This window comes from Eptatretus burgeri, chromosome 9 (genome assembly GCF_056783735.1).
Source record: "Eptatretus burgeri isolate ZD-2024b chromosome 9, Ebu_testis_v1, whole genome shotgun sequence".
Taxonomy (NCBI): Eukaryota; Metazoa; Chordata; class Myxini; order Myxiniformes; family Myxinidae; genus Eptatretus; species Eptatretus burgeri.
Window position 1 is genome coordinate 94,975,022 of NC_140969.1, and position 19,141 is coordinate 94,994,162.

General features: G+C 40.1%; 1 protein-coding gene across 1 annotated transcript in view; it reads left to right on the forward strand.

The window, feature by feature from the left end:
• The first annotated feature begins 398 nt into the window (after nucleotides 1-398).
• Nucleotides 399-19,141, forward strand: part of LOC147020666 (troponin C, slow skeletal and cardiac muscles-like) — a 37,604-nt gene continuing 18,861 nt past the window's right edge. Inside the window, exons 1-2 of the mRNA XM_085896198.1 lie at nucleotides 399-525; nucleotides 13,675-13,705. Coding sequence (XP_085752324.1) covers nucleotides 415-525; nucleotides 13,675-13,705 — 142 coding nt within the window. The 5' untranslated portion in view covers nucleotides 399-414. The remainder of the gene's footprint in view (nucleotides 526-13,674; nucleotides 13,706-19,141) is intronic.

Below are 19,141 nucleotides of genomic sequence, written 5' to 3' on the forward strand. Positions count from 1 at the left end.
AAGGCAATTCTTTGAACAAAAGTATTTTTAGAGTTAGTTTTTTTAAACTGACGTATTTTTAGAGGTAGTCGTCAGTTATTCAAACCCTGGCTGAGTCATACCAAAGACTTTTTAAAATGGTACCTGCTGCTTCTTGCTTGATGCTCAGCATTTATAAGGATATAGCACAGACAAAAATGCTGGGAAGTCGATGGCAAACCACCCAGAACAACCCTTGCCAAAAACGATTTCGGAAGCACTGCTGGTCTGTAAAGAGTATGGTACATCAAAATAAAAATCTATATAGAAGCGCTGTAGGAAATGAATGACTAGACACCTTGGTGGTGACATCTAGTCATTCATTTCCTTGGTAATGGTGTCTAGTAGGAAGAGTGTTCACCTTGGTAATGAGTGGCACAAAAATAGCCAGGCTCCATGGTCAGAGATTATCACCACCTGGGAAAACCCTTGTATTTAAAAGCAGATGATTTGTGTCTGACAGAAACTGCTGCGAAATCTATCATGGCAGATGAGTATAAAGCTGCAGTGAGTATCAACATTTGTTTTTAATCTACATTTTTGTACAGATTATGCATTTTATTTGAAAATAAAAAGTTTCGTTTCACAGGACAAAAATCTTAGACTGGAGTCTGACTGTCAAGTTGTACTGTATATCGACATTCTGGTTAAACTATGTTCATTTGGTATTAAAGTTATACTGTATGTATATTGAAAATATGGTTAATCTACTGTATGTTCACTTGTTAGTTATACTGTACTAGCGGGGTGTGGTGGTACATTGTGTAAGCATAGAAACTGTGAATCCCTATTGTCTTGGGTCCCTCTCCCGCATTTGATTTTTCATTTTTTTTTCTCCCTTCATTTATTTATATTTTCATTTACGGATGCTTTCCGATAGTTTTGTGATTTGTCCTTGTGTACCGGCTTCGATGTCCATTGGCACGCAAAATTGCAGCTTTCTCCGTCACCCAGAAGGTACCGATCTTTAATATCAGTCAGTCAGTCAGTGGTTAGAAAGAGCTTTATATATTATTAGATATAGGTATATTGAATTATTGAAAGTATGCATAATGTTGGTTTATTGGTTAAGGTGGCTGACTGGGACCTTAGGATCTTGAGTTTAAGCCCATGTCTATGGGTTTTTTTAACCGTTGAATTAACACCAGGTGGGTTGACTCAGCTTGTCATCCTTCTGAGGTCTGTGATATGAGTACTAGTGTACTGGGGTAATAACCATTCGGGGTAACCCGCATCGGAGTGGCAACCCGTCCAGGACTGTACTCCTTGCCAATGAAACTGCCTTGGCAGCCCTGTGTGCCTTTATGGCACCAAGGGAATGGTATTATTATTATATCTAAAGTATGGCAAAACTATGTTCACTTGGTATTTCAAGATTGGGTTGGTGTTGGAACAGTCCTTATCCTTCCTTGCTGATTGATATTAAGTGAACTTTTAATCTATTTTCTATTTTTAAACAGGGTCAAATTTGGAAAAAAAAATGAACAATGGAAGCTTTTCATGTTAATAGTGGGCACTCATTCTCACTAGAGATATTTTGGTATGCTGAAGCCGATTCAAATGTTTGTAAGATTCGATTTTGAGTTTTTAACCCTTTAATGGCAAACTCAAACTAAAGGTCGTTTTTCAGCACATTCACTTGATTTATGTCCTGGAGTTTTGATATCATCAATAAAAATCTACCACAAAACATCGTTTAGTCATGATAGTTGGATATTCCGCTCATAAATACGTGATAGAATGTCCGTTAGGAGCTAAAACATAGAGCGAGTTTACAGGCGTACTGAAATTCTGGCGATTGGACGATCAGGCTGCAATGCAACCAAACTGTTTCATGTTTTGTTCATGTGTTTGCCCATATGAGCCGGTCAAAAGTATGTATGATGTTTGAATATGCCATCTTGCTGCAGAGAGTAACAGGAATATTTTATCTTGGGTACCAAAACACCCCACGCGCTCAGATTAATTATTTTGCCCCACTCAGATTAATATATAATATTATTATATTTTGTGCTGACTTTGCATGTCATTTTTACCGAGCAATACCAAGCAATGTATGTGTGAGCATGCTAACTCGAGAATGAGCTGAGTGATTATTTTTGTCTTTTACATACACTACCGGTCAAAAGTTTTAGAACACCCCGATTTTTCCAGTATTTACTGAAATTTAAGCAGTTTAATGTTTCAGTGTACTCTGAAATTAAAGCATAGAACAAATAAACAATTGCAGATAAAAAAAATCATGGAATCTTTTTGTTGAACAAAATTTAATCAAAATTTTTGACTCATCTAAGTAGCCACCTTTTGCAGATATAACAACCGAACATACTCGTGGCATTCTTTCCACAATGGAAATCAAATATTGTTCGGAAAGTTCTTCCCAACACTGTTGCAGAAGTTCCCACAAATGTGTTCCACTTGTAGGTTGCTTTGCTTTCACCCTTCTGCCCAGTTCATCCCAAACCAGCTCGATGGGGTTTAAGTCTGGAGACTGTGCTGGGCATTCAATGATTTGAAGCCTACCGTCTTGTTCTTTTCTTCTAAGGTAGTTTTGACATAGTCTGGGGGTATGTTTTGTGTCGTTATCTTGCTGTAAGATGAACCCCTGAACAACTAGGCATAGACCAGAGGGTATTGCATGGCACTGCAAAATGCTGTGGTCACCCTTTTGGTTCAGGGTGCCAGTCACTCTGTGCAAGTCGGTGACTGGATCCAGCAAAAGAGCCCCAGATCATAACGCTTCCTCCTCCATGTTTGACAGTTGGTGTCACACACTGAGGAACCATCCTTTCGCCTACTCGACGGCGTACAGAAACCCTGCGTCGTGAACCGAAGATTTCAAATGTTGATTCATCGGTCCATAAGACCTTCTTCCAGTTTTCAGTAGTCCACTGGCGGTGCTTCATGACCCAAGCAAGCCTCTTTTTCTTATTTTGCCATCTCAGAAATGGCTTCCTTACTGCCACTCGACCTGTCAAACCTGCAGCTCGAAGTCTTCTCTTCACAGTTGAAACTGAGACTTCCTTACTTCGACCAGTGTTGAGCTGTGCTTGAAGCTGCTGTCCTGTGAGCCACCTATCACGCAAGCTGTTGACTCTCAGAAACTTGTCTTCTGATTGTGTTGTGGCTTTGGGTCTGCCAGACCTCTTCCTGTCAGAGTTTCCTCCAGTTTCCAAGTGTCTTTTGATGGTGTAAGAAACTGTACTCACTGACACCTTGGCTTCTTAGCAATTTCTCTAAAGGAAAGACCGACACTTTTAAGGGTTACTAGATGACCCGTGAACCCGTTGGGTTCCCGTTGTGACAGCGGTTGATAAAAAACATCATTTCAAATAAAAAAAAAACCAAGAAGATAGCTCCAGCAAACTATACCACTGAGTTTCTTTGCATTGATCAAATTCTCCCGAAGAGTACTTGACTGAATCGGGAATTGATTTTTTTAATAATTTTTTTCGTTGCCCGATTTTAACGAAACTTGATACTGCAGACTGCTGGAGAATGATGAGTAAGGTGGCCATAAAAGTGTTGTGCTATCGTGTACCGTTTTGGCTGTATTTCGGGAACATACATTCATACACCACCGGTCAAAAGTTTTAGAACACCCCCATTTTTCCAGTTTTTATTGAAATTTAAGCAGTTTAATGTTTCGATGTACGCTGAAATTAAAGCATAGAACAAATAAACAATTGCAGATAAAAAAAGAAATCATGGAATCTTTTTGTTGAACAAATTTTAATCTAAATTTTTGACTCATTAAAGTAGCCACCTTTTGCAGGTATAACAGCCGAACATACTCGTGGCATTTTTTTCCACAATGGAAATCAAATATTGTTCAGAAAGTTCTTCCCAACACTGTTGCAGAAGTTCCCACAAATGTATTGCACTTGTAGTTTGCTTTGCTTTCACCCTTCTGTCCAGTTTATCCCAAACCAGCTCGATTAGATGGGGTTTAAGTCTGGAGACTGTGCTGGCCATTCCATGATTTGAAGCCTACCGTCTTGTTCTTTTCTTCGAAGGTAGTTCTGACATAGCCTGGAGGTATGTTTTTGGTCGTTATCTTGCTGTAGGATGAGCCGTTGACCAACTAGGTATAGACCAAGAGGGTATTGCATGGCGCTGAAAAATTCTGTGGTAGCCATTTTGGTTCAGGGTGCTAGTCACTCTGTGCGTGTCGCCGACTCTGGATCCAGCAAAAGAGCCCCAGATCATTACGCTTCCTCCTCCATGTTTGATAGTTGGTGTCACACACTGAGGAACCATCCTTTCACCTACGCGACGGTGTACAAAAACCCTGTGTGATGAACCTAGGATTTCAAATTTTGATTCATCGGTCCATAAGACCTTCTTCCAGTTTTCAGTAGTCCACTGGCGGTGCTTCATGGCCAAGTCAAGCTTCTTTTTCTTATTTTGCCATCTTAGCAATGGCTTTCTTACTGCCACTTGACCTGTTAACCCTGCAGCTTGAAGTCTTCTCTTCACAGTTGAAACTGAGACTTCCTTACTTCAACCAGTGTTAAGCTGTGCTTGAAGCTGCCGTCCTGTGAGCCGCCCATCACGCAAGCTGTTGACTCTCAGAAACTCGTCTTTGTTGTGATTGTGTTGTGGCTTTGGGTCTGCCAGATCTCTTCCTGTCAAAGTTTCCTCCAGTTTCCAAGTGCCTTTTGATGGTGTAAAAAACTGTACTAACTGACACTTTGGCTTCTTTGCAATTTCTCAAAAGGAAAGACCCACACTTTTAAGGGTTATAATGGTCTGTCTGTCTTCCCTTTTTAATTGTCTTTTTCTCGCCATTAAGATGGCAATATCTTACTACTTGCAGTGCAATGTTGTCCAAATAATGCTTCAGAGGGCGTAGCAACACAGTCTGTTCCAACACTGCTTTTATACAGACAGAGGGCTTGTAACTATTAAACAAAAGTTGGGACACCTGTAGGAATTGTTAGCATCAACTTTCAAGGCTTGATTTACTTCCATTGCTGCAGAACAGCTGCAGTTGCTAACCCATTACTTGTTCCCTGAAATGGGCCTTTTTTAACAACTCTGAAATTTACATTATTTTGCAGTTTTTGGTAACCTAAACTTCTTTTTTAATCTCTAGCAGTTTACCGCTTAGCTTTGTACCATTTAAGATTATTCACTGGACTTGAACTGCTTAAATTTTAGTAAAAACTGTAAAAATGGAGGTGTTCTAAAACTGTTGACGGTAATGTACATACACACATACATACGTATATACATACATACATACATACATACATACATACATACATACATACAAGATGAGAGTTTTAGTAGTATATAGAAGATAGATAATGGTCTGTCTGTCTTCCTTTGTTGATTGTCTTTTTCTCACCATTATGATAGCAATATACTACTTCCTGCAGTGCAATATTGTCCAAATAATGCTTCAGAGTGTGAAGCAAAACAGTCTGTTCCAACACTGCTTTTATACAGACAGAGGGTTTGTAACTAATCAACAAAAGTTGGGAAACCTGTAGGAATTGTTTGCATCAACTTTCAAGGCTTAATTTACTTCCATTGCTGCAGAACAGCTGCAGTTGCTAACCCATTACTTGTTCCCTGAAATGGGCCTTTTTTAACAACTCTGAAATTTACATTATTTTTCAGTTTTTGGAAACATAAATTTCTTTTTTTTAACCTCTGGCAGTTTACCGCTTCGTTTTGTACCATTTCAGGTCATTCACTGGACTTGAACTGCTTAAATTTCAGTAAAAATTGAAAAATGGGGTAGTTATAAAACTTTAGACCAGTGGTGTAGCACACTTTACTTCTCACAAAGCACACCCCCACGGAATGACCTTTTCCTTCCTTTGTTGTGCACTTTCCACTCAATTTCATGTGAATTTAGAGAATCCTAAATCGAGACTGCTGACAGATATGATCTAGCTTTCACAAGTCCCTCTTTGCATTTCAATGAGCAAAGCAAGCAGGAAGGTCTCAACTGATGTTTACTTACCCACTTTATTTTGCAACGAGCATGGATTGGTTCGTTACACTCACTTCTCCACATTTCATTGCAGAGATTGAGGTCACAGATTTTCTGTGTTGACACGATTTATTCCAGTCATAATACAAACATCTATTTTCTTCAAATTTATTTGTAATATTGGTGATAGTATATTTATTTGAAATTCATTTGTAATGTAAAAAGGTCCAAGTGGTCAAAATGGTCAAAGGTCCAACCTGTCTAATCTGTCTGAAGAGTATAAGGGGTCTAAACGGTGTTAAGGTCTGAGGGGGTCGAAAGGGTCTTTTGGGTCTAAAGGATCTTTTGGGTCCTCAGGGTTTTTTGGATGCTTGGGGTCTTTTGGGTCTTCGTGGTCTTTTGGGTCCCCAGTAATATTTGGATCTTCGGGGTCACCAGGGTCTTTTTGGGTCTTCGTGGTCATTGGGGAATTTTGGTTCTTCAGGGTCTTTAGGGGTCTTAAGGGTCTTGGGGGTTTTAAAGGGTCTTCAACGATCAAAGCGGTCTCAGCACACCAAAGAGTCGAAAGGTACATTCCAATAGTACGTGATTAATAGACGTATGTGTGTGAAGTGAGGGTGCAACTGACGATCAAACCATACGTAATTAATAGACGTACGTTCAGTCAGCAACTGACAGTGAAACCGTACGTAATTAATAGAAAAAAGTCACAGCTTCATTGGGAAAGAAGCATTCCAATAGTATGTAATTTATAGACGTTTGTGTCGTCTGCAACTAACGTTCAAACAAGACATGATACGTAGGCATATTGTCTTCATGGACTGATGGACGGCTTCACCGCTTCCAGGACGGCTTCACCACTTTATCTCATGGACCTTGCTTTTCGTAGAAATATAAGGCCCGGTCACACCTTGACGTTTTAGCCAGCGATGGCAACGTATTAAAATGTATGTAAAACGCTGGCTGACGTTGAACTTTTGATGTTTTTTTTTAAGATTCGGACGTATTCATAACGAGTTGGTCGTATGCATAACATATTAGTAACGGACACAGAACGTTTCGTTGTGTTATAGATAACTTATACCAACGAATGCTGAACCTGTTGTCGGCCTACACAACCGATGCCCAACGATAGTCTAACTTCGGCATAGCACGTTGCACACATCGCCGACGATGTCGTGACGTAGCCTATTAAAAGGCTGACGCACAACGATTCGAATCATAACTGCCGTAGAAATGGAAGTGACAACATCGCGGTCACACCTTGTCGATCTTGCCAGCGTATGCCGACCTAAGAAAAATGTGTCTAAAACGTTGGGGGCACGTCAAATACGGTATGAGTAAGTTTGGTATACGTGAGTAGAACGCTAAAGTACGCTATCATACGTCGTAGTAAGTAGAGTACGTCAAGAAATTTTAAACATGTTCAAAATTTTACGACGTACTCGGCGTATGACACACGTTCCGCATGCGATGGGGATAAGTTTTACACACGATATGCTGACGCTTACACACGTCCACAAAGGCTACTTATAAGCTACTCACAAGTCGAAACACGTCGCGGTAATGTCTTTTTTACGCGAAACTTATTTCTAACTTATGTTTGACGTGCTTTGAACCAATTCTTTACGTAGTCCCAACACACATCGACGTATGTAGACGTATTCCAATGACGTCTTCCGATCGACAAAAAAAATAAATTCACGTGTTTCTAGCTTACAACTGCCATATAAAGACGTGTTCCCAGCGGTTTTGGGAATTGGTATATAAAAATGGTGTTCATAAAAGGGGAACTCAACAGTGTTTTCGAGTTCCTTTTTAAGTCGATGTCCATGTCAGCAGTAACAGTATCAGTATCAGTATCAGTATTAGTATTAGTATTAGTATTAGTATTAGTATTAGTATTAGTATTAGTAGTAGTTTGTTCATGTTGGCAGTAGTAGGTGGGTGTGAGGGGGAGGGTGTGGGTTATGATGGATCGTCCTTGCGTCCGCGTGTCCACGGGTAGGTTCATAGGCTGCCACTCAACGATTTAAATGGCTGCATCTCCACTATTGAAAGTAGACGCTTGCGCTCAACAATTGGATTTTTTTTACACTCAACGACTTTTAAACGGTACCACTCAGCTAGTTTCATTGTTTACAATGAACGATTTAAATTGCTGTCACTCGCCTTTGTTTTTTGACGCTGGCGCTTGTAAATTTTAATCGTTTCTATTGAACGTGTTAAATCCAAACCCCACTATTGAAAGTCGACGCTTGCGCTCAACAATTCGATTTTTTTTACACTCAACGACTTTTAAACGGCACCACTCAGCTATTTTCATTGTTTACAATGAACGATTTAAATTGCTGTCACTCGCCTTTGTTTTTTGACGCTGGGGTTTAGAAATTTGAAGCGTTTCTTCTGAACGTGTTAAAACGCTCAAACTCGACTATTTTAAATAGACGCTGCCGATGGACAATTGGAATCATAGCCAAGCTAGACATCGAAGTGTGAACATCCTCGTCATGCCGAAGAAAAGTTTGAAGAATGCTGCAAATAAGTGTCCTGGCCGTGGCCGTGGACGCTGACGCAAGGACGATCCATTATACCGACGTCTTTCAGCCTATGAGTAACTTAAAAGTAACGTCTGTCGATGTGTGGCAACGATCGCGCAACGTGCCAACAACACGTTAATCATTGGTTAGAAATAAGTTTCGGGTACGCTAAACATTACCTCGGCGTGTCTCAACTTATGATTAACTTACAAGTAGCATGTGTTGACGTCTGTCAACGATCGCAGACCGTGCATACAACTTGTGGCCAGCGTAGCGGAACGTGTGAGTCATACGCCGGCATACGTCGTGAAATTTCAAGCATGAAAAAATTTGAGGACAACCGAAAAGTACAACGTTTAAAGCCAACGTACAACGACGTATGGCAGTGTTTTTCAGCGTGCTCTCAATGTTATCAAAACTTACCCATAACGTATTCAACGTGTGCCAGCGTTTTAGAAAAAAAATTCAAAAATCGGCATACGTTGGCTAAAACGTCAAGGTGTGACCGGGCGTATATATATATATATATATATATATATATATATATATATATATATATATATATATATATATATATATATATATATATATATATATGTTGTTCGTCTTTCGGCTGCTCCCATTAGGGGTCGCCACAGCGGATCATCCGTTATGATCCGCATACTGATTTGGCACAGGTTTTACGCCGGATGCCCTTCCTGACGCAACCCTGGTCACCTCTTACGACACAGGGACAAGGATTGGGTTTCGCCATGATTCCGGGCTGCCCTACACCCTCTCATAGCACGGCCAGGCAGAGAGCTCCCTTCCTCAAGCGATCCTCCGAGTAGCCGGATTACAGGCGCACGCCACGACGCCCGGTATATATATATATATATATATATATATATATATATATATATATATATATATATATATATATATATATATATATATATATATATATATATATATATATATATATATATATATATATATATATATATATATATATATATATATATGAGCCTGGTGTTGGCGCAGTGGTTAGGGCAGCGGCTTGGGATCCAAAAGGTCCTGAGTTCAAGCCCCGTTGGGCCACTGAATTAATACACCAGGGGGTTGACTCAGCCTGTCATCCTTCCGAGGTCGGCGAAGTGAGTACCAGTGTACTGGGCCGGTGTATACCCCGGTTAAAATAGGTGTACCATATCCCTGTGTCGTAAGAGGCGACCAGGGTTGCGTCAGGAAGGGCATCCGGCGTAAAACATGTGCCAAATCACTATGCGGATCATACGGATGATCCGCTGTGGCGACCCCTAACGGGAGCAGCCGAAAGAAAAAGATATGTATATATATATATATATATATATATATATATATATATATATATATATATATATATATATATATATATATATATATATATATATATATGCCGCTGACGAACATAACGTCCACAATGAGGTGGAGCTCCATTATGCTGGAAATCACAGTCCTGATCTTGTACCCTGGGCCAAAAGAAGGTTTGCAGCATATCCAGGTAAATTTCTGCAGTGACAGATCACGCAAAGAAAAAGGGTCCAATTATCCCTAATGGAGATATGGCTGCCCAAACTGTCACTCCAGGTAAATTTACCTCCTTCTCAACTGTCACTCTTGGGTTATTCGCAGAACAGTAGACACAATTGTGTGTTAATTGTGCCATGAAACTTAAAACATGCCTCATCTGACCACAAGATGTTGTCTAGCATTGTGTCCTCTTCGTGAAGTTTAGCTAAGAACTCTTCGCAAAATTGAAGACTGTGGTCGTCATCTCCATCATGAAGGGCATGCAGTAAGCGTGGAATGTAAGGTTTCCATTTTTTCTGGTGGAGGATACGGATAACACTTTATTGGCTCACTTCCAACTCTGCAGATAAACGGCGAGTTGACTTTTGAGGACTTTGTTCCAGTCTTCAGATGGCTTCTTCAGCCTTAGCTCCATTCGTTGCCGTTTTCGGACGACCGGACTTCTTTGCAGTGGCTACCAACCCTGTTGCTTCAAATTTCTCGACAATCAATCGTATGTTTCTTCCCTGAGGTGGGTTCATATCGAATTCCTGTGCCAAACGGCGTGCCGCCATCGTTGGTTGTTCATTACATTTGTGGTAATGTTTCACGGCCGCAATGCATTGATTCCTTGAAAGGTAATTCATGGTTCAATTTGGTGCAAATTCAGTAACTTTCCAAACTCGCAGCAATAACCTGCAAAACAAAATCAAAAATAAATAAATTACGAAAATTAATAATATGCAAGACAATTATTAACAACATGACTTCCCAGAAAGAATCTGACAGCCGAAAAAACAGAAATCGGGCGCTACTTTTGACTCACCCAGTATATACACTGATGAGCCAAAACATTATGACCACTCACAGGTGAAGTGAATAACATAGATTGTCTTGTTACAATGGCACCTGTCAAGGGGTGCGATGCATTAGGCAGCAAGTGAACAGTCAGTTCTTGAGGTTGATGTGTTTTATGCAGGAGAAATGGGCAGGAGTAAAGACCTGAGCGACTTTGACAAGGGCCAAGTTGTTATGGCCATACGACTGGGTCAGAGCATCTCTGAAATGGAAAGGCTTGTGTGGTGCTCCAGGTCAGCAGTGGCGAGTACCTACTGCCAGTGGTCCGAGGAGGGACAAACCACAAACCGGCGGCCGAAACCGGCAAGGATCATCGATGCGCGAGGGCAATGAAGGCTATCCCATCTGGTCTGAACTGACAGAAGGTCTACTGTGGCACAAGTCACAGAAAATTTTAGTGGTGGTCACGGGAGGAATGTGTCGCAATTTACAGTGCATCGCACCCTGCTGCGTATGGGGCTGCGTAGCCGCAGACCGGTCAGAGTGCCCATGATGACCCCTGTCCACCGTCGAAAGTGCCTACAATGGGCATGCGAGTGTCGGAACTGGACCTTGGAGCAGTGGAAGAAGGTCACCTGATCCAATGAGTCCCGTTTTCTTTTAGATCACGTGGATGGCCATGTACGTGTGTGCCGTTTACCTGGGGTAAGTGATAGAACCAGAATGCACTGTGGGAAGACAACAAGCCGGTGGAGGTGATGCTCTGGGCAATGTTCTGCTGGGAAACCCTGGGTCCTCCCATTCATGTGGACATCAATTTGACACGTGTCGCCGACCTAAACATCGTTGCAGACCAGGTACACCCCTTCATGGCAATGGTATTCCCTGATGGCAGTGGCCTCTTTCAGCAGGATAATGCGCCCTGCCACACTGCACACATTGTTCAGGAATGGTTTGAGCAAAACGATGAAGTGTTCACGGTGTTGCCCTGGCCTCCAAATTGTCCAGATCTCAATCCGATTGAATATCTGTGGGATGTGCTGGACTGACAAGTCTGATCCATGGCGGCTACACCTCGCAACTTACAGGACTTGAAGGATCTGCTGCTAATGTTTTGCTGCCAGATACCACAGGACACCTTCAGGGGTCTTGGAGAGTCCATGCCTCGGCGGGTCGGTGCTGTTTTGACAACACACGGAGAACCAACAGCATATTGGGCAGCTGGTCATAATGTTTTGGCTCATCAGTGTATATATATATATATATATATATATATATATATATATATATATATATATATATATATATATATATATATATATATATATATTTTTTATATATATATATATATATATATATATATATATATATATATATATATATATATATATATATATATATATTGTGCACCATCCTTCCCTCTTCCATCTACAGGTGCCGCTCAACGTCATCGTCAGGCTCCAAAGGTGCCCGCAATGACGTGCGCTGAAGGGGCGTACTCAGTTTTCACTCTGTTTGTTTGTTGTTGTGCACCGTTCTTTCCCAATTCCATATCCAGGCGATGCATGATGTCATCGCCGGGTGCTGAAGGAAGGGAGTACTCAGTTTTTACTCCATTTGTTTTCTTGTTATCTTGCCAAAACGAAGTTTTTGCAAGATATGTTCGTCAGCTTGTTTTTTTTTTTGTTTGTCTGTAATCACTTATAAAAAATTCTGCAGAGCACAGTTATCATTGGAAATTTTTGTAACTTCGCATATCAGAGGCCTATAGAGGTCCCTTTCAGCGCATAAAATTTTGAAGGTCAAGGTCAAAGGTCAAGGTCACTTTGTCGCAAATCAGGGGAGTCGACTAAACCCTAATTTTTTTTTGTAATGTTGATCGGATCGTCTTCAAACTTCATGGGAATATAGTTCATGGTCTGGCGCTCAGCTGATTAATTTTTAGTGGCGATTGGCCTTGACCTTCATGGTTAGTGCCTAAGGTCAAACATATTTGACCCCAAGGTCAAATTTTCAAGTTTTAGGAACCATATCGTGTAGTACCTAAAATTGAATACCTTGATGAGTGCTTTCTCGATATGTCAAGCTTGAGACATTATGACGTCATTTGGTGACGTGAAGAGGCAAACATATTTTTCATGGTTACTCTGTAGAACGATTCTCATCGGAATCTCTCGTAGGCAGATATTCCTCAAGGAGTCGTTCCTGGTGGATAGCAGCTCTGTTCACCTCAGTGTGACCTTAAAGAAGTCACACGTGGTCACCTTTTGGCAAGATACGGGTCACCCTGCGGGTGACATTGGTTTATTCGTTTGTTTGTTTGTTTGTTGTACGCCGCTCCTTTCCAATTCCATACCCAGGCGATGCATGACGTCATTGCCGGGCGCTAAAGGAAGGGAGTACTCAGTTTTTTACTACATTTGTTTTCTTGTTTGTTTGTTTTTCCGGGTGATATCTCAGCCATCCTTTGATCTCGGAAGCTGAAATTTGGGGACAAAAGTGAAGATGTGCTTTGGCAAAAATGATGTTTTTTAATTTTTAATTAATCAATCAATGGCTGTTATTTTGAGTGGGCCATTGAAGGGTTAAAACTCATAATCGAATGTGGCAAACACTTTAATTAAAGTGAGCATATTCTGGAGTACTCAGTGAGCCTGAATGACAATCATTAACATGAAATGCTTGCAACTACCCTTTTAAAGCCATTTTTTTTCAAAATTTATGCTAGACTATCAATTTCTTTGCTGATGAAGTTAACGTTTATAAAGAATAGTTTTGCAATGACATATTGTTGCTGCTCAAGGTAGATTTATGTAATTTTATCCCTTTGTGCCCCACTAGGCAGAGCAGCTGACAGATGAACAGAAGAAAGGTGAGTATTTGCATGTAGTGCAACATGGTTTAGAAAGTTATTTTAAGTCAAGATAAGGGGTCATTGAAGAGTGAGGTGAAGGACAGTAAAAAGGCAATGTACTGAGTGGGAGTGGGGCGACGGTTGGACACAACAGGCAAGGGGAAGAGCAAACAGGAAAAGAGGGGAGAGATAAGGTAGTACAATAATGGAATGATGAATTAGAAACACCAGAAGGTGAGAAAACGATTTCTAGAATATCAAGAGTGAGGCAGAAGTAAAAGAAGGCAATGAGGGGCATGCATGCAGGAAAGGATGATGCTGGCCAGATCCTACATGGAGGTGAGGAAACCAAGAGAAGGTGGAAAGATTACGAAATGTGGAAAATGAGAGGAGTGCATGCATGAGGTATGGAAACATGAGGGCCCAATGAGGGAGGACGACGAGGAGGAGGTTAGAAAAGCACTCGGAAAAATGAAGACGGAAAACCTGTTGACCATCTGAAGTTGCGGTGGAGTTAGTGAAGGTGTTAGGGCCTGGCCGGGGGGAGTAAACTGTATGGTCGAGTCGATTAGTGAGATGTGGAGCAAGGAGAAGATATTGGACGATTGGAAGAAGAGCCTAATAATACCCATTTCCAAACAGAAAGGGGATATCATGGACAGTGGGAACTACAGAGGGATAGAATTGATATGAATACGAAGAAGACACTCATGAAGATTGTAGACCTAAGGCTAAGGGAGATTGTTAAGAGAGCTGGGATACAGTAAGGATTCATGCAAGGAATGGCAACAGTGGATGTGGTTTGGACCATGAGACAGATTCAGGAAAAGATGCTGGAAAGAAATATGAAGCCGTACCGGGCATTTGTAGTTCGAGAGAAGGCATACCATATGATTCCAAGAGAAGTGGTGTGTTGGTGTTTGAGGATGTGGTGGAAAAGAACTCAATTTCCACACGTTGGATCAGAATACAAATGGAGAAATCTTTAATTTCCTATATACGGAGGAAGAACATTGAATGATTCACTGAAACATTCGAATGGACTTCACTGAAATAAAGGCCGAAGCAATTCCTCTTATACACAATACGACATTTCAAAGAATGGGAGGGTGAGAAGCATTAGGCAAAATAATTCAAAACTGCAATATGTGTCCACTTAGTGTGGGAGGAAGAGAATGACACAATCCTGGCAAACGTTTGCAGTGTCATCAACCAGGTCACCCTGTTTCTATGCAGCGAACAAGACCTTTTTCAAAGTAAGATATTCCTTTTATCAATATGTAGGTCAAAAGACTCTTGGGAAAAGGGAAACATTACTGAAAGCCAATTCAACTATAGCACAAAAATTAAATTTATAAAGCACCAGCAACAATTACAATTGAGAGTACGTGAATATAATTATTTTTCTTCCACAAGGAAGAAGGGTGTGCCAGAGAAGATTGTTTGAATTATAATGTAAATGTATGCGCAAGCAAACACCATTGTTAGGACAATGGATGGCAACTCACAATATTTTAGAGAGGAAGTGGTCCAGAATAGGTTCCACACTAAGTTCCTTCCTTTTTACCCCACTCACATGAAGCAAAACGCCGGGTTAAGTAATTGGTTCATGTCTTATCAACTTATCCGATATCTTATCGTCTGTCCATCTAATCAGTTCATGATCGTCAGTTTATGATCGAGGAATAACTTATTTCAATCAAATGTTATATTTTGAACATGAATTGGATGACGTTTTTCATTTTATGATACTTTGGCTTTGAATCCGTCCCAATCGAACATGTGCAGAGAGGAGCGAGATAAATTTTAAGCGGTAAAACCGCTTCAATAGTTGGGTATGTCCTTCCTTCCATCCATCCGTCAAAAATGAAGAAGAACCTTTCTAACCCACTGTGTTTAATTATACAGCAGTAGTTCTTAACCTTTTTACCACCATGCCCCCTCTAGTAGTTGGTCCTTGCCTCCACGCCCCCCCCCCCCGACTTCATATCTTCAACAAGATGATTAAAAATCTTTCCTGAATTAAAAGGAAAAACTGAAAAATGTGTGTTTTTAGTCTTTTTATTGAACAAAGAATTCTGTATAAGCAACACTCATATACACAGCATATTTAATGAGATACTTGACATTGCTTCTTAGCTACCAGATCTTGAATGCGTGGTCGAATGCCAGAGAGAGCACAACGCAAGTCCCCTTCAACGTTCAGCTTGTTTCTGTACTTGGTCTTAACAGCAACGAGCGTGGAAAATGCAGCTTCACAAAGATACGTTGATCCAAACATTGCCAAATCCGAAGAGCTTGATGTGAGATCAAAGGGTAAACAGGAAGCTACGTGACCCAGAACGTCTCTAGATCCAGTTTTTTGAAGTCTTCTTCAGCCGAGGAGTTGGACTTTAACTCAAGAAGCTCCTCTTGCACTTTGTCTGAAATATCAGCTACTTCACATTGAAATGGGTTCCTAATGAATTTCCAGGCTTCGCGCTTCTCATCTATATCCGGAAAGTATCTGATGAATTCTGCTTTCAATTCAGTCAGATAAGTAATTATTTGTTTCTTTAACTCAGAATCAAGGTAACTGTGAATGAGAGCAGAATCCAAGTAAGCAAAACTGGCTGTATTTCCATCCTGAATTCGACATTTCCAGAGGTCGAGTTTGGCCATGCAGGCTCGAATGATGTCATGGTGCATGATTATGTTGATGTTTTTCCCTTGGAGCTTGAGGTTGATGGCATTCAGCGCTTCAAAGATGTCCACCAGGTAAGCTAGAGATAGCAAAAATCCTTCCGACTGGAACTTGTCATGGAGATCTGCTTTCTGCTGCGAATCTAGAAATGTTGCCACTTCTTGTCATAGTTCATAAAGCCGTCCAAGCATGTTTCCCTTTGAAAGCCATCGTACGTTTGTGTGGAAAAGCAAGGCTTGATGTTCAGAATCCATATCCACACACAGCTGTTTGAAGAGATGACTGTTTAAGGCTCCAGCTTTGATGAAGTTGACTCCCTTGATAGCCAGGTTCATGACATCCCTCATTTCAGCAGGTAGAGTTCTGGATGCTTAGGCTTCACGATGAAGGATGCAGTGCGTACCTATAGCAGATGGACTTTTTTCTTTCACTCTTGTTATGAAACCAGATTGCAAACTAAGCATGGCTTGAGGTCCATCAGTGCACACCCCTACCAGCAAGTCCCACGAAAGTTGATTTTCCTGGAAGAAGTTTGATACCACTTGAAAAATATCTGTTGCTGTTATATAACTTTCCATGGGATGGCAGAAGAGCATTTCCTCTTTTACACTATTACCTGACACGAAACGAGCATGTATCAGTAGCTGAGAACACTGAGCAACATCAGTCGTTTCGTCCAACTGGATGGAAATACAGGAGAAGCTCTTACTTGGTCGAGAACTTGATCTTTGATGTCTTGAGACATTTCATCGATCCTTCCCTTGACGGTATCGTTTGATAGAGAGATTTGGGAAAGCTTATTTGCACTATCCTTCCCCAGAACGAACTCTACTGCACGCAGTACACTTGATTTTATAAGAGTGTCTCCGATGTTATGGCTCTTTTTGCTCTTTGCAATCAACATGGCGATCTCATAGGAAGCCTCAACAACCTTTGAAGTCTGTTGCCGAAATGCTCTACTGCCGTCCATCTTAGCTTGCTTCAAGGACTGTATTTTTGTTTCAAAGAATGTCGGGTTTGGCAGCTGGAGCAGGATGCACTGTCTTCAAGTGGCGTTCCAAGCATGTGGGCCACATGCCATCATTGTTCAGAGTCTTGTAGCATATTACGCACTGGGGTACCTCTGTGTCACCCTTTGGGAGGGACACAAATCCAAATCGAATATATTCGTCAAGGTACTTCCGCATTTTTGTAGTCATTGTGAATGATTTAGTTTGAAATGGGTACTGCAAATCTGTGAAAAATTTTTTTACATGAGAATTAAAATAAAATATAAATTTTAATATTAAATTTAAATAAAATGTTAAATTAAAAAATTCATTTTAATACAGAAAATGGTAGGCCTCGTAGCAAATAGAAAATGAAAATGATTAAAGGCGATACTTTTGTTTTTTTTTATGTTCCTCAAGATATTATGCAAACACTTGTTAAGAGAATTCCAAAAATAATTAGAGATCCCTACTTTTTTCTCTGGGCTCACACCCCTTCTGGAAATTACTCATGCCCCACCCCCCCCTCCCCAGGTTAAGAGCCAATGTTATACAGGGTTCTAAAGTGTAATTCTACAGGGTAATTTTTCGGGATTCTAAGGGGTAATTCTAAAGGATTCTAAAGAGTAATTCTAAAGGATTCCAAAGAGTAATTCTAAAGGGTTCTAAAGAGTAATTCTAAAGAGTAATTCTAAAGGGTTCTAAAGATTAATTGCAAAGGATTCTAAAGAGTAATTCTAAAGGGTTCTAAAGAGTAATTCTAAAGAGTAATTCTAAAGGGTTCCAGAGAGTAATTGTAAAGGATTCTAAAGAGTAATTCTAAAGAGTAATTGTAAAGGGTTCGAAAGAGTAATTCTAAAGAGTAATTTTAAAGGATTCTAAAGAGTAATTCTAAAGGGTTCTAAAGAGTAATTCTCAAGAGTAATTCTAAAGAGTAATTGTTAAGGATTCTAAAGGGTTCTAAAGAGTAATTGTAAAGGATTCCAAAGAGTAATTATAAAGGGTTCTAAAGAGTAATTGTAAAGGATTCTAAAGAGTAATTCTAAAGGATTCTAAAGAGTAATTCTAAAGGGTTCCATAGAGTAATTGTAAAGGATTCTAAAGTGCAATTCTAAAGGGTTCTAAAGAGTAATTCTAAAGGGTTCTAAAGAGTAATTATAAAGAGTAATTCTAAAGGGTTCTAAAGAGTAATTATAAAGAGTAATTCTAAAGGGTTCTAAAGAGTAATTCTAAAGGGTTCTAAAGTGTAATTCTAGAGGGTAATTTTTAGGGATTCTAAGGGGTAATTCTAAAGGATTCTAAAGAGTAATTCTAAGGGATTCTAAAGAGTAATTCTAAAGAATAATTCTAAAGAGTAATTCTAAAGGGTTCGAAAGAGTAATTCTAAAGAGTAATTCGAAAGAATAATTGTCAAGAGTAATTCTAAAGGGTTCGAAAGAGTAATTCTAAAGGGTTCTAAAGTGTAATTCTCGTGGGTAATTTTTAGGGATTCTATGGGGTAATTCTAAAGGATTCTAAAGAGTAATTCTAAAGAGTAATTCTCAAAGGTAATTCTCAAGGGTAATTCTAATGGGCTTCATTCATTTCTCGGCTTTACTTATTTCATATCAATATATTCTTTGTCTGTTTCTTCCTTCAGTCATGAGTGCGATTTAAAAAAATTAGTTAATTAATCATTATTTTTTTACTTTTTACCATACTCTGCCTTCCTGGCAGTCAAACAAATTTGAAAATCATTCCAAATAGGAAATTTACTGTTTTTAAGGACGTCATCATGGACAC